Source organism: Bombina bombina, chromosome 2, assembly GCF_027579735.1.
Source record: "Bombina bombina isolate aBomBom1 chromosome 2, aBomBom1.pri, whole genome shotgun sequence".
NCBI classification, from domain to species: Eukaryota; Metazoa; Chordata; class Amphibia; order Anura; family Bombinatoridae; genus Bombina; species Bombina bombina.
In genome coordinates this window covers 1,295,646,712-1,295,662,765 of record NC_069500.1, presented here as the reverse complement: position 1 = coordinate 1,295,662,765, position 16,054 = coordinate 1,295,646,712, and the positions used below count along the sequence as shown (strand labels likewise).

The 16,054-nt window shown below is 37.5% G+C and overlaps 1 protein-coding gene across 1 annotated transcript in view; it reads right to left on the bottom strand.

The window, feature by feature from the left end:
• BOD1L1 (biorientation of chromosomes in cell division 1 like 1) overlaps positions 1–13,807 on the bottom strand; it is a 539,385-nt gene extending 525,578 nt beyond the window's left edge. Inside the window, exons 1-6 of the mRNA XM_053700293.1 lie at positions 13,771–13,807; positions 11,207–11,512; positions 9,021–9,145; positions 8,507–8,697; positions 4,930–5,568; positions 1,509–1,661 (exon numbers count right to left, since the gene is read on the bottom strand). Coding sequence (XP_053556268.1) covers positions 1,509–1,661; positions 4,930–5,568; positions 8,507–8,697; positions 9,021–9,145; positions 11,207–11,323 — 1,225 coding nt within the window. The 5' untranslated portion in view covers positions 11,324–11,512; positions 13,771–13,807. The remainder of the gene's footprint in view (positions 1–1,508; positions 1,662–4,929; positions 5,569–8,506; positions 8,698–9,020; positions 9,146–11,206; positions 11,513–13,770) is intronic.
• Between the last annotated feature and the right edge of the window lie 2,247 nt (positions 13,808–16,054).

Below are 16,054 nucleotides of genomic sequence, written 5' to 3'. Positions count from 1 at the left end.
TAGCCCAGTATGCACAAACCACATCCACCAATCTTCAAGCATAAGCTAGAGGTATACATCATAGAGTTAGCTAGGGATAACTATAGCTAGGCTTCAAATGAAATTATTATAAAATGCTATACCAAGATGAAAATGCAGTACCATGTATAGTTAGAGTTCTGAGCATTGCGTGGCATAAAGGCAGTCAAAAGGGATATTGGGACTGCTTATAAAAAACAGGTTTACTAGCTAACATATAAAGAGCTATGGCTAAGCTTAACGCAAAAACATTAACATAAAATTCTATGACCTGATGGAAAAGCAGTGCTACATATATTTGAGGCGTGGAGTACTGCATGATATAAAAAGGTAGCTAGAATACACAATAGGACTGCTTACAGAAACAAGTTTCCTAACCAACATGTAATGGAGTCCCGAAAAAGTGCAAAAACAATCATTAGTGTCCAACTGTAAGAGGATACAGCGCTCTCACTGGCTATTGAACAGGATTGGTAGTAGTCAGACATATGAAGCGTGTCCTCCTGGGTCCCATATTGGGTTGCAGCTACTTTGCAGGATCAAGTGACAAAAACCGTGTGTGGGCAGCATCAATTAGTGTTCGTCAGAATACCTACTGTGGTGTAACGTAGAAGCATTGATCTTCCCTCTGAAAAAGTGGGAATCTCCTACCGGGATGATACGCTCTTCAAGAACCGTGCAGGCACCCAGTTCATCGGAGCGTGGTATTGTATTTCCTTGCAATGCGGCAGATTTCAAACTAGGTTTATGCCTCTCTAGTGGAGACCTCAAGGACCCGGTCTGGGCGCGGCCCCATAACACGCTTCGCTGAGACATCTAAGCAGGTACCTGCCACAGCCACAGGGTCCGCTAGAAAGGCAGGAGAAAATGCCAGCCGGATCTCCTCAGTGATCGTAGTGGTATAAGAATCTAACCGGACCATTAGCCTAGCATGCAGACCTCTGATGCGAGTCTCCATAGTAAAATATGTATTTTGCAGTTACCTCGTTTAGATCAGTAACCACTCAGGGATTTCGGATCACCTTCTTTATCACTGTCCCTTAAACCTGGGGTGTTGACTTCACTCAGCAGTTCTTGTGAGGCGAGGTATTCTCGCCAGAGATTTGCCTCAAGCGTCCATCTCAAGAAGGTCTGTGGAGTAGTTAAGGTTGTTGGTGTATCTGCGCCATAATTATGAAGGCCGCATAGATAATGGCTAGTTCTTGCCTCTAAATTGTGTCGGAGCTTCTTGAAACTTCGCCTAAGTAAGGCTCATTGTTATCCCCTTTGAGTCTGGGTGTCAGTGGTGCTATTTTCATAGCTTTTTTGCGCCAGTAATTACGGTTTAGGAATTGTTCTCGGAGCTCTCTCAGAAAGCAGCCATCATGATCATTGGCCGGCTCCGCCCCCACCCATGCACATTTTAACTTGACCATTCCATCTCTTTAACATACAAAGCCAACTGTAAAAAGTACATATAAATAAACCAGTTTTGAAAATTTGAGTTTTACCATCAGAAGTAATTTCTCCTTCCTCAGTGCTGTCTGAAGCTGCTACTTCTTCTTCTCCTTCACTATCTTCATCAAATGAGGATAAGTCACTTGTGTGGACTGAGCTGACTGTGATATCAGAATATGCATCACTATCAGAATCGACCATTAACTCTGAGGGGAAGAAAAATGTTTTAAAATTAGTTTTTCCCCCCCATTTTTTTTCCATATGAAATAACTACAATATACAAACAAAATAGATGTAAATTTAGTTTAGTTATATTTAGTCACAGTGAAAACATTTTATTTTAAATAAAGTAAGCAGAAAGAATACAAAAGTGTTGGTTTACAAACATTTAATGACAAAGTTAAAGTGATGGTAAACTTTAGCTAATCAAATGTAATCTTTGCCATAAAAATTTTTTTTTAAAATCCATCAATGAAAAGGGTTAATTCTGTGCCTACAGTAATGTTTCTATTACAATACTATGCCGGCCCGCTGGGATTAACTTTGCGTTATTCTTAAAGTCTGAAATTTATTATCACTTTAATTGGGACTCACCTTAAACGGACAAACAAGTAATTATATCACAACTATAACTTTTTAAGGAGACTATATTTAACCCCTGAGAACTGAGATATAGTATTAGATACAAAGTAATAACAGAGGTAAAAAGTGTATTAATACAACCGTGCTTGTTATGAAAAAATGGGGATTGGGTAATAAAGGAATTCTCTATATTTTTAAACTATAAAAATGTTGGTGTAGACTGTTCCTTTAAATTGTCTATCGCTAGAGCATTTTATTTATTATAAACAAATTCCCTATATATATATATATATATATATATATATATATATATATATATATATATATATATATATATATATATATATATATATATATATATATATATATATATATATACACACACACTAGGTGTTTTACTCCTTCAAAAATGTACTCCTGAAACTCTCCCATTCTGCTCCACAAGAGAATATTGTTTACCCACCCAGTAAAAGAAAGGCTAAATAGAGAATATCCATTTAAAAAAATAAAAATCTAAAACAACGTCTTAGCTTCATGGGGTATTTTAAGAGTGCAACCATATTTATGCATTAGAACTACATTTATTACTGGATAATTGTCTAACTATGAATTTATATAGCCAAGTGATTGTAAAGTTAGTGATTGTAAAGTTTGGCAATGAAATGCACAGTATATAAAATTATTCTTAAAAACAGGGGCACCTATTCCCATCCCCAAATCCCTCATCAGTAAATTTCAAGCTACGTGTAATAAGTTTGTCTGGAGAGGCAAACATCCCAGGGTGGCCACAAGAATAATGCAGCAACCACTTTTGAGCGGAGGCGCAGGCGCCCCCAACTTAATTTTCTACCATGAGGCCGCTAGATTGGCCCATATTCTTGCCTGGAATGTTAAAACCTCCCAAAGCAAATGGAAAATCCTGGAACAGGCGACCCTACCTGATCCCCTTATCCTGTCTGACCTTATATGGTTACCAAAACACATCAGAACCTACTATAAGATCCAAAACCCAATTATCCTGCATGCTCTCTGCTTCTGGGACAGGATCCATTCTCTACCACAGATAGCTCCCCATCCATCGCCAATCCATTCCTTCTCAGGCCTACTAATGGCTCTTCGAGACTCGCACCCCTCCCTATGGGAAGAACACGGTATAATGCATATTGCTGACTTACTGCCCGAGGGTCGCTTGATATCACTAGCTCAATTTAACTCCACCTATAACCCTCCTCCTCTCCTGCGCTTTGAATTTTGGAGAGTGCGCAGCCTCCTGAAATCTTGGGGCTTTTTGGATACCCCTCCAAGAGAACTCACCACTTGGGAGAAGAGATGGCTGACAGGTATTAAAGTCCCACATACGCTTGCAACCTCATACAAGGACCTGTTGAATCCTCCAATCTTCAATAAATCAGCTTATATCATTATGTGGGAGAGATCCCTTAACTTCAGTGCTGAGCAGGAAGAGTGGTCCAGGGCCGTGTCACTTACCAGACAGGCCTTACATTGTATAACCTTATTGGAACTTCATATCAAAATATGTCTTCAGTGGCATCTTACCCCCCTTAGACTTTTTAAAATCTCCCCAGTTAATTCCCCCCTTTGCTGGAGAGAATGCGGTTCTATTGGTGCGCCCGCTCACATCTGGTGGGAGTGCCATGTGTTAAAACCCTTCTGGCAGGAGGTGGTTCTTAGACTAAAACTCCTAGACCCCTCATTCGGGGTTACTCCACAGACCTTACTATTTCATCTCCACATTAAAACGACAACAAAAGCTGGGGATCTCCTCAGCGTCTACATGCTAACTGCAGCAAAGCTGTCAATAGCTAGACTATGGAAGCAGAAACTCCCTCCAGTGTGGAGTGACGTCACCAAGACAATGACATATCTTGAGACTATGGAGCTCCCAATATTCACTCAGAATAACAAAGCCACATTACATTCACAAATATGGGACCAATGGAAGTCTCTCAGACAATAACCTGTTAGGCACATCCACCCGACCCCCTTCCCCTTCTCCAACCCCATATAATGGAATAAAATATACCAATGTAGCTTCAATCTAACCCTCACGTTCCCTCTCCTTCCCACTCCCTTCTCTTTTTTTTTTTTTCCCTTCTCTTCCCTCTTCCCCACCCCTCCTTACTTTCTGGTATCCGACTAGTATGTTTAGCTTTCCAAATTCCTCTATGCCTTTATTTCCAGATAGATGTGTTTTTGCCCATGCTTCTCACCATCAATAATTTCTTTTCTTCAATGTATAAGAATAACACCCATGTTTTCTCCGCAGTTTATAAAAATGGACTGAATATTTAATAATTGCTTTCTGAACCTTAATTTTAATACCTTTTGTCCTCAATTGCATTGCAAGGTTCATACTGTAAGGCACACATGCCACATTATTTTTCATTCTGTTTTATGTACACTTGTTTGTATTCTTTTGTCCATATTACAATAAAAATTATTAAAAAAAAAAAAAAAAAACAGGGGCACCTTCATTCATTAAAATGTTCAAAGAAACTTCTTTGTAAAATAATTACCATTTAGTGATAATAAAAAAACGTGCCAGTCCTCCACCCGCATCTCATACTTTATTTTGCTGATCAATGACGAATCTGGCTTCATCCAATCATTGCGTGCCCCATAAGCTGGACGCGAAAGGGGAAACAAAACAATTGGATGAAGCCGGATTCGGGTGGAGGAACGGCGCAATGTTTGCCATCACTAAATGGTAATTATTTTACAAATAAAGCGTATTTAAACATTTTAATGAAAGTGCCCCTGTTTTTAATAATCATTTTATATACTGTGCATTAGATTGCCAAACTTGGCAATCACTTGGATATAAAAATGTACTTTTCACTCTCACACACACACAAAGTACTATAATCCCACCTTCTTTTGCAGCTTCAGTTACTTTGTTTTTACTGCTACTTTTTTCAGGAGCAACAGATTTAACAGGTTCTATTTCACTCTCTCTCTCTTTTGTAGCTTTTTCGTCTTTGTTTTTTAAGGCTTCATCATTCTTTTTTGTACAGTCGTTTCTTTTCTCAACCTTGGATTCCTTTTTCTCTTCTTTCCTGTCTACTTTCTCACTGATCTCTGTTTTTTTGTCACTTTTCTCTGATACTTTAGCTCTCAGTTCCTCACTGTCGTTTGGAAGCTCTTCACTCTGAGTGTTGGTATTTACTGTAGTAATTGCTTCATTTTCAGGGTTTTGTACATCTTCCGCAGGTGGTGTAAAGTCAGGTAAATCCTCTTGCTTTACTACAGGCTCAGTCACTTCAGCTAAGATAGCCGGTGTAGACTTCTCACTGTCTTGGTTGTCCTCTGCGTTTTGATCTTTTTCCGTACTATTGTCAACGCTTTGTTGGGTAAAAAGCTTTTTGGCCACTTTGTCACTGGTTTTAGGATTAGCAGTCTCTGTGAAGGCACGAGCAGCTGTTGCTTCTTGATTCAAAGAACTTATAGTTTCTAAAATAGACATTGCATCATTTGCTACGCTAGTGCTGGGTCCACCTGTAGACATAGAACCTAAAATAAAAAATAAAATTATATACACACACACATATATTAAAGTAGAACTCATTTTTTTAAATAATAGGATTTATTTTCAGTCCCCCAATTTTTTGTACTAAACATCAATGTTTGGAAAGTCAAGATAATTGTTTTAAAGGAACATAAAAGCCAACTGATTCAGATTCATAATTTAGACAGAACATACAATTTGAAACAACTTTCCAATTTCCTTTATCGCATTTTGTGGTTATCCTTTGTTGAAAAGCAGGGATGTAAGTTTAGGAGCAAGTGTGCACGTGTCTGCAGCACTATATGGCAGCAGTTTTACAGCAATGTTATAAATTAATAATAAATTCTGTCATGTAGCACTTCAAGCACGTGCACACTATCTTCCTAGTTATCTCTTCAATAGAGAATTACATGAGAACAAAGCAAATTTGATAATAGAAGTAAATTAGAAAATGTTTTTAAATTGTATTCTCTATCTGAATAATAAAAAAACATTGTGGGGGGGGGGTTCATGTCCCTTTAATATAAAACAGTCTACTCTCTAAGTTTAACATACAATTATCAGTTTTCTGATTTACAGCACAATAGTTACGCAAGGATTTTAAGTACAAGCAAGCCATGAAATGATGTTAGGTCATCCAGTGTAGTATCAGTATAACCTGTTGCACTTAAATATAGATCATGAAAAAACAGGAATAAAACTAGTTGTTCACTAGCTGATAGAGACAACTCCTTCTGGTCTATTAGTGGTAACCGGGAAGTCTCTACACGTGGTGTAGTGAGCATAGGAACAACAACATATCATTTAGAATGCATTCTTCTCACAAGTACAGTGTCCATTTATTTTGGATTTACATTAGTCATGTCAATTTTACAATCAATTAAAATCAGCCTTAAATAGGCTTCAAGCCACACCCCACACACACACACCTGGGTTAACCCCTTATAGAAATTGTCAAAATCAACATAGTAACAGCTCCACCTAGTGGATACATATAGCCTGTCATTTTCATATAATACAACAACAGCATTTTATAGACACACATTCCAGTCCATTTCTCTATTCATTCCACCCGGGGTCATAGTTATAGTATAGCTCCCTAGACTGTAGAATTTTACCCCTATCTCCACTCCTTGGTATTTTTACTTGTTCCAACATTTGGAACCTAAGCTGGTTTACTTGATGGCCTGCTGTGACAAAATGATTTGAGACTGGTGCCTCAAGGTCCCAGGTGTGTGTGTGGGGGTGTGGCTTGATGCCTATTTAAGGCTGATTTTAATTGATTGTAAAATGGACATGACTAAGGATGTAAATCCAAAACGTTGTCACACTTTTTTATGCTGGCTTAAATAAAATGTTCATATTTTGAATTGGTGGTGCTGCTATACTCTCTACTTGGAATCTGTTTATACTTGAGACTAAGGTGCTGGTCTCTGGTAGCTTGCACACCTGCAATCCTTGATTAAGGAGTTACCTTGGTGCTGGAATACTTTGAACTTTTCTGCTTTTAAACAAAGGGTAACAAGCAAACAAAGAACATTTGATAACAACATTTGATACAATTGTATGCTCTATCCGAATCATAAAATAAATGGTATTGGGCTTTATGCCCCTTTAATAACACCATGACCCAAAACTCTAATAGATTTAATGCCCAGATACCCCAGCAGCAATAGAAATCCAGACTAAAACAATTAAAGAGACAGGAAACACATTTTCTAATTACAATATTTTCCTGCTGTTGTGCAATATATTAAAACTATTTTTATTTATTTTGCTATACATTAACACCTTGTCTGATGTAATTGTTTTTCAATAGCCAGACTCCACACACCATTTGCCTTATTTGGAGGAGCCATCCCAAAAATGTTACTGAAGTAAACACAGCCAGCCATTGACATTTTGTAAGCAAAAGATCTATTGTTTTGTAATTTCTCATCTGATGTCTGTTGATCCCAATTAGACATGTGGCATGGTTAGGCTTGTGAAGCCTGCCGTGTACACTTCCAAAACTCAGAAATGGAAAACTTCATTTTAAGAGTTAACAAGGGCAAAATAAATAATGAAAATGTATTAGAATGTTGTTTTACTACACATTTGGGGGCAGTGTAAAATTATATATGTTCTGCCATCCAAAGAACAAATTCATTGCATAATTTAACAAAATGTATTTAATGATAAATTTTGCAATAAAAAATTAACATTTTTAATATTAGCTAATTTTAGTTTAAAAAACGCTAGGCTGTACCATCACTAAAAATAAACGGTAGTTTCATTTACCAGTTACTAAAAAAAAGGTTGCTAAACTGACCCTTCGCTAAAGTCAGCGGCTCCTGGGGCTGCTGACTTTAGCGAGCTGCCGCGGCACAGAAAGCGTAAGTTTAACACCCTTTTTAAGTAACTGATGAATGAAACTAGAGTTTATTTTTAGTGATGGTACATCCTAGTGGCTCAAATTTTAGCCGGGTGGTCAATAAAAACAGCCAGGTGGTGCACCTGCTAAAAAAAGTCCTGAGGAGAACACCGATTTTTGTAATACACTTGTATAAGGTAAACTGCTACTAGCAAAAGTCATAACTGCTTCAGTAATAGATTTACTCTGCATGCAGATCAAATACACTTGCACTGAAACACAAATCCTGCTCAGAAAGCAGTGATGTGTAGCAATGAGGTAATACATTTGCATTATTGCTGATGTGTTAAAAGCCACACACTTTTAAATGTGGTTAAACAGAGCATATGTACATATGCCTGATGTGCACCCATGCAGACTAAAAACTATTACTAAAACAAAATAGCTACTAGAAACAATTTTATTTAATAATACAAGAGTATTTAAAAAATGTTGCGGTTCAAATCAGAAATGCACTAATATCTAATTTAAGTGAAGATATTTATGCATTAATAGTACAGCAACTACAAAACTATGTAAATAGTTAGCACCTGGAACAAAAGATGACGTGTCAGATCTCTCTTCAGGTTGTGGAAGATTTGCATTTGGATCTTCTTTGTTATTTAATGAGGCCAAAAACTCTTGAACAACTTTCTCCACTTGAGGTCTAAATATGTGGTTGATCTTTGGATCCACAACTTGAGATATTATACGGTCAATGCCAGATTCTAACATTCCTGACCTGAAAAATGGAAATGCAGATTGTGATATTCCATAAGAGCAAATTGTAATAAATTCTATACAGTGGTGCGCTACCGATATAGGATTTAAAGAAAGATTGCCAAGCTCTCAAATGAAAGCAACATGTATTATAAGAGATTGTTCTACAGTTCACAAGATGTATTACAGTACATAAATGATATCTACAAATGTAATATTGCATGAAGATATTTATAACGGAAATGTACAGAATAGCTTTTATGAGTTCCCCTAGCTAAGTGGAGAGCTAAGAACTAAACATTTAATTAATATTACTTTTGCCTCTGGTGATATTACTGGACTCACTTGAGCACCTGCTGTCTGATATTGTTTCTCAGCTGGTTCTTGTTCAGATGAGGACTCCATGTGTGATTTGCCAAGTGGTTTGCTACAAAATTGTCAACACGCTGTCGCAAATTCTGATATGCAGGCTAAGAGATATAAAATATTGTGAGCATGATATAAATCAAACTTTGGTTGTTCAGTTGTTTGCTACAAGTAACTAAGTAATACTGTTAAAACTTGAATGGAAAATTACCTTTCCATAATAACCTTTAAAGTTTTACCTTTTTTTCTAACCTGTCATTATGGTGGCATTATTAAACACACAATGCAACATATTTATGCCAAGGAAATATACATTATTACAATTATTTAAAATAGATTTTATGTGGTTGAAATATATTTTATACTGATAGCATTTAAAGTGAATGTAAATTTTGATGCTAAAAGTGCACGGCTTTTAAAAATTAGATTAAAAACAGGGGCACTTTAATCCATCAAAATTTACATTTCACTCATGAAAAAAAATACTTACCTTTTAAATTTGACAGCCGCTCCAGCTTCCGCCGGTCGTCGCAAGCCATTTCTGATGTCAGAATCAGTGTCTGATTCAACGCCTTGATTGATGGAAGCCAAATACCTCATTTTAGACCCAGGAAGAGGCTTTGCGACGGGCGGCGGAAGCTGGAGCGGCTGTCAAGATTAAAATGTATTTTATCACAACACGAGTGAAATGTAAATTTTGATGAATTAAAGTGCCCCTGTTTTTAATCGAATTTTTAGCATCAAAATTTACATTTACTTTAACTCCAAAGATTGCAAACAATTAAAGGGACAGTAACGTCAAAATTAAACTTATGATTCAGAGAGAGAGCGCATGTAATTTAAAACAACTTTCCAATGTACTTCTATTATGAATGTGTTTGTTCTATTTACATCCTTTGTTGAAGAGTAAATCTAGGTAGCCTGATAGAAGCTGAGAAGTGTGCATGTGTCTTTAGTTAGCAGTCTACGGCAGCAGTGTTTGTATCTATGTATAACACTGCTATAAACATTGATCCAAACAATGCTGCCAGATGGCTAAGGGCACATGCACACTCCTGAGGACACCTAAGATTACTTTTTAACAAAGGATACCAAAAGAACTAAGCAACACTGAAACTAGACGTAAACCGGAAAGCTGTTTAAAATGTCATGTTCTATCCAATCCATGAAAGTTTTATTTTTTCTTTACTGTCCCTCTAAGCAAAATGATTGATCTTGATTTGTTATTATAGAAGATCATTTAAAAGAGCAGTGACATAAAACAGTTTAATTAAACTGATAATTACAACTCCCCTTACTACACATGAGTAGTAGTGAGTAAAAAGGCTACTATGTACTTTAAGATAACAATGTTCTTCCTCAGTGTAGGCAGAAAGGACACATATTAGATGGCAAAACAAATAATGTTTATGTAAGAATATAGGTTATTTAAATGCAAAAAAAATAGACTGAATACTGGTTCCAGCTCTCTCAAGGGAAACTGAAAACAAACTCTGCTCTCACCAGTACTTTCCATCATATAGATAAATGACTGCACCACCTAATTGAGAAGCTCTTTGTATAACAGAATTACCACATTTTGTTTTCTTTTTCACTTGAGTGGGGCTTGCTCTCTTCTTCAACCACCATCCAATCTCCTACACACAATTTCTCTCCTATTATCACATCCTATTATATTTCCATCTGCCATATTCTCATACACAGTTAAAATATCATCATTTCTCACTTGCAGCTTTCATTATTTCAAACTAGGATTGACAGCTGCCACAAGAATTATGGGTAGTCACTGAGTATCCTGGTAAAGCGGTGGTTAGGGTTGTGATCAGATCTCATTTAAGAACTCCACCTAAAACTCCTGACACTGACCTATCCACATCGGATCTCATTTAGTTGTGGTCTAATGACCTAATTAGACCAGAACTTACTTATGGTCAGCTAACTGAAACACAAGACAAGTCGCAATGCAAACCCTCATGTATCTTATTTCCATCTTGTGTGTGTTTCCATTATATGCTAACAGTTATTCTCACAATGCTTTCTTCCATTATTTCATGCATTCACATTCTCTCTCAAACAAACATTCTCATTACTCCCTTCGTACTAAGTCTTTCTCTCTCTCTCTCAAACATTCTCACTATATTCCCAATGCCCCTGCTCCCACTCACCTTGGTGTCCACATCAGCCAGACAGTCTCTACGGAACTGGTCAAACAACCCCTGGCTCTTTAAATGATTCACTATCTGTGACACCAGCTTCGGATCCCCGGGCGGAAGGTTTGCCATGGTGTCGGGAGATGTCACAGAGCGTTACGAGGACCCAGACCCTTTTTTAATCCCCTTCTCATCACCCAAAACAAACGCAGTCTGTATCCAAAAGTAACCCGGAAATACAAGGGGATTGTGGGTAAAGAGTATGCCGGGTAAAAGCAAGTATCTCGTTTGCTGAAGTAAAGAGTTTGTGAAGATCGCCCCCTAGAGTTAGGCGAAGATAAGAGCACATAGCACATTATTAAAGCTGCGGTTGTTTCATATAAGTTTGTCTTTCATATTTAAATGTCTTCAAAAATCCTGTAGGCGGCAATAATAGCAGCGATATGTTTATATTTTTTATCATAAACATAATACAGCAATACACTGCTGCCGATTACTGTTAGCACATACTTAGCCAGTTGCAGGGATAGGCAAGGTGTCCGTACACGGACACTGGTGTCCATGACTAGCCCTCGCAGTGTCCGCCACAACCTATCTTTTCTTTCTGATTAAATAATAGAAAGAAAAAAAATATGTAGTGTGAATTAAGTTAGTGGCTTGTCAAGAGACTGCTAGCGATATTGGGTGATAAGTTATGGAATAAATAAAGCCTGAGCGAAATACTGAATGTGTATCTGCATCTGTATAATAACACCCAGCTTTATACAAAGACACAGTAGTGACACTGGCACATGCGTATAGCTAGACAAGGGCTGGTTATTGGGTCAGTGGTATCTGCATCAGTATAATAACACCCAGCACTTTATAATGACACAATAGTGACACTGGCACATGGGTATAGCCAGAAAAGGGCTGGTTATAAGGTCAGTGGTATCTGCATCAGTATAATAACACCCAGCGCTATATAATGACACAGTCGTGACACTGGCACGTGCGTATAGCTAGACAAGGGCTGGTTATTGGGTCAGTGGTATCTGCATCAGTATAATAACACCCAGCACTTTATAATGACACAATAGTGACACTGGCACATGGGTATAGCCAGACAAGGCCTGGTTATAGGGTCAGTGGTATCTGCATCAGTATAATAACACCCAGCGCTATACAAAGACACAGCAGTGACACTGGCACATGCGTATAGCCAGACAAGGGCAGGTTATAGGGTCAGTGGTATCTGCATCAGTATAATAACACCCAGCGCTATACAAAGACACAGCAGTGACACTGGCACATGGGTATAGCCAGACAAGGGCTGGTTATAGGATCAGTAGTATCTGCATCAGTATAATAACACCCAGCGCTATATAATGACACAGTAGTGACACTGGCACATACGTATAGCCAGACAAGGGCTGGTTATTGGGTCAGTGGTATCTGCATCAGTATAATAACACCAAGCGCTTTATAATGACACAATAGTGACACTGGCACATGGGTATAGCCAGAAAAGGGCTGGTTATAAGGTCAGTGGTATCTGCATCAGTATAATAACACCCAGCGCTATATAATGACACAGTCGTGACACTGGCACATGGGTATAGCCAGACAAGGGCTGGTTATAGGGTCAGTGGTATCTGCATCAGTATAATAACACCAAGCACTATACAAAGACACAGTAGTGAACACTGGCTCATGGGTATAGCCAGAGGAGGGATGGTTATAGGATCAGATTATCTGCATCAGTATAATAACACACAGCGCTATATAATGACACAGTAGTGACATTGGCACATGGGTATAGCCAGAGGAGGGCTGGTTATAGGGTCAGTGGTATCTGCATCAGTATAATAACACCCAGCACTATATAATGACACAGTAGTGACATTGGCACATAGCTATAGCCAGAGGAGGGCTGGTTATAGGGTCAGTGGTATCTGCATCAGTATAATAACACCCAGCGCTATATAATGGCACAGTAGTGACACTGGCACATGGGTATAGCCAGAGGAGGGCTGGTTATAGAATCAGTGGTATCTGCATCAGTATAATAACACCCAGCACTATATAATGGCACAGTAGTGACACTGGCACATGGGTATAGCCAGAGGAGGGCTGGTTATAGGGTCAGTGGTATCTGCATCAGTATAATAACACCCAGCGCTATATAATAATGTTTTTAATTTCAAATGTACCTTGGTGTCCTTCACTAAGGTCTGTACTTTGGAAAATGTCTGCCACAGCCTTTGTCTGTGCCTATCCCTGAATATGGGATTAATATTTCATTATTGCAAGTAAAACATTATTGCAATATAATTATTTTGATCTAAATTGTACTTGTTCTACTTTCTACCAGAGAGGCTTGGGTTAATACCCCCTCTTACCTCACATTCTCTGTACTTATTTGCTTTTTTTAAGGTGGATTATTAGTTTTGCATCAACAATTATGAAAGGAAAAGCATTCTTTGCAATAGCAGTAATGATATAAGGCTGTTTAAGTGTTAATATTATTGTGTACATATTAGTATATATGTATATGTAGCTGATTGATAAAGATTAAAAATAAATATATAGCTAAATACCTGTTAAAAATGTTTTAACTAAGCTGTATCAGTGCTAAACCACCTTAACTACTTCAATGAGCTTGATGGGCTAGCTATATCAACGCTATAGCCTGTCGTGCGCATTACAACCTGAAGGCAGGGGGAATCACTGGTTTCTGCGATCCCCCGCACTACATGCCAGGGATTGTTGGTGGCCCGTTGTCACGTCACAAAGGGGCAGAGTCAAGATTCACCGGGAGCTGGATGGGGGAGGTTTTTCTAAACCCTCGATCTCAGCTCCCATAGCAGCTAAAAAGCTCCAAGACCTCTCATTTAAAGTGAAGGTCAATTTGGATAAATTAGTGCCCGGTTTTTAATAAACCTATTAGAAACAAGGCCACTTTAATTCATCAAAATTAACATTTCACTCCTTTTCTTCAAAAACTTACCTTTAAATCCTGCCAGCCACTGCAGCGCTTCCTCTGCCTGTCGCAAGTCCTTTTCGCGAGTCCAAAATGACGAATCCGGCTTCCTCTAATCACAGCGTTGCATCAGGCCATGATCCCCCCAGGGGGAAAGCCGTGATTGGAGGAAGCCGGATTAGTCATTTCTGACGTAAGAAGAGGCTTCTGACGGCCGGGGGAATCACTGGAGCGGCATTCAGGATTAAAAGGTACGTTTTTGAAGAAAAGGAGTGAAATGTCAATTTTGATTAATTAAAGTGACCTTGTTTTTAATAGGTTTATTAAAAACCGGGCACTAAATCATCCATTTTTACCTTCACTTTAAAAAAGAATAACCTGCTCTTTCAAATGGCAGTGGTAAAAGAAACACACAGGGACGCTACAACATAATATACAAAGTATGATAAGACTCCAATTGATAGCGGAGTAATATATACTTTGAGATTATACATATTTTTTGGTCATGCTAGTGTCTGAGTCAAACAAACCCCTATTATATATTTCTAACTACAACCATTGTATATTTGGTTAATAGTCAGCTTTATAATGAGTTTGCGGTTACTATTATTAGACTGCCTATCACAATTAATACATTGTTGCAGTTCAACAACATTGCTCTATCACCTAATCATTTACTACCTAAGAATTATTTGAATGGTAACATTGATGTATATTTTTGTATATCAGGTTATATGCCTAAAATAGAGTTTAGAACAGGCAAACAAAAAAGGGGTCCAATGCTAGAACGGCTACAAACAGGTTATCTTTTATTCCATGCAATTAAAAATAGGTACCAACGAGGGCAAAAATACAACAGGTTAAAAACAAAAACATGTGGCACACATCCCCTCACACAGGACGCGTTTCGGGAAACCCCGTACTCACAGATAGTGGAGGTGGGATGTGTCCTGATACTTATACGAAAAGTGATAATATGTAACACCTGGTGCAAATAGGAATTTAAAACATCAGAAAACTTTCACATAGAATTTCAAATATCAATAGACATGTGGCTAATCAATCTAGGAATAATACAGTAGTAATTTTCCCCTGCCTCTAAACATATATACCGGTATTGAGAAAAGAAATGCATACTGGGAGTAATTTAAAGAGACAGAACATTTAAATATTAATATCCTTTGCTAAAGACTGACCTAATGCTATTTCTACTCTAATACAATTACCTGTTAATACCACCTAAACATGGTTATTAGTAAAATATATTGAATATTTACCTGGTATATGTAAATGATATAAATTCTGCTGACACAATGTAAATAATTAAACTGTGACTACCTGTAAGGCAACAAAAAAAGGAAGAATGTGTAAATTATAACAATCATATGGAGAAATATTCATATGAACTGTCACAGGTTTAATGAAAAGATGGTAAATCTCTCTATATATAGTAAGTTATTAATGCCTATATTATTGACTTGATACTTAAAAATGAACCTCTGACAACAATCATAGATTCTAATAAATCTCATACATCTATATGACATAAATTTAACTTAAAATAAATATAAATAAGTATATGTCATAAACTGTAATTAGGATTTATCCTATATATCCCTATACGTATAAGTGGATCAGTGTATACATATACACATATATAGACATACATGAATTAGTGATAATACACAAAAGAATGATTGTAAAAAATAAATGGATATATATATATATATATATATATATACTATGCTCTTAGTGCTAAACTATTAGCGCTCCCAGTGGTTCATGATGTCATACATCGAGTTAAAACCCTTGGGGTATCTTGTCTCTAATTTAAAAATCCAATACGCTTCTCTGCGATATAATTCTTTTTCCCTATCTCCACCTCGCTTGGGATTCTTAAC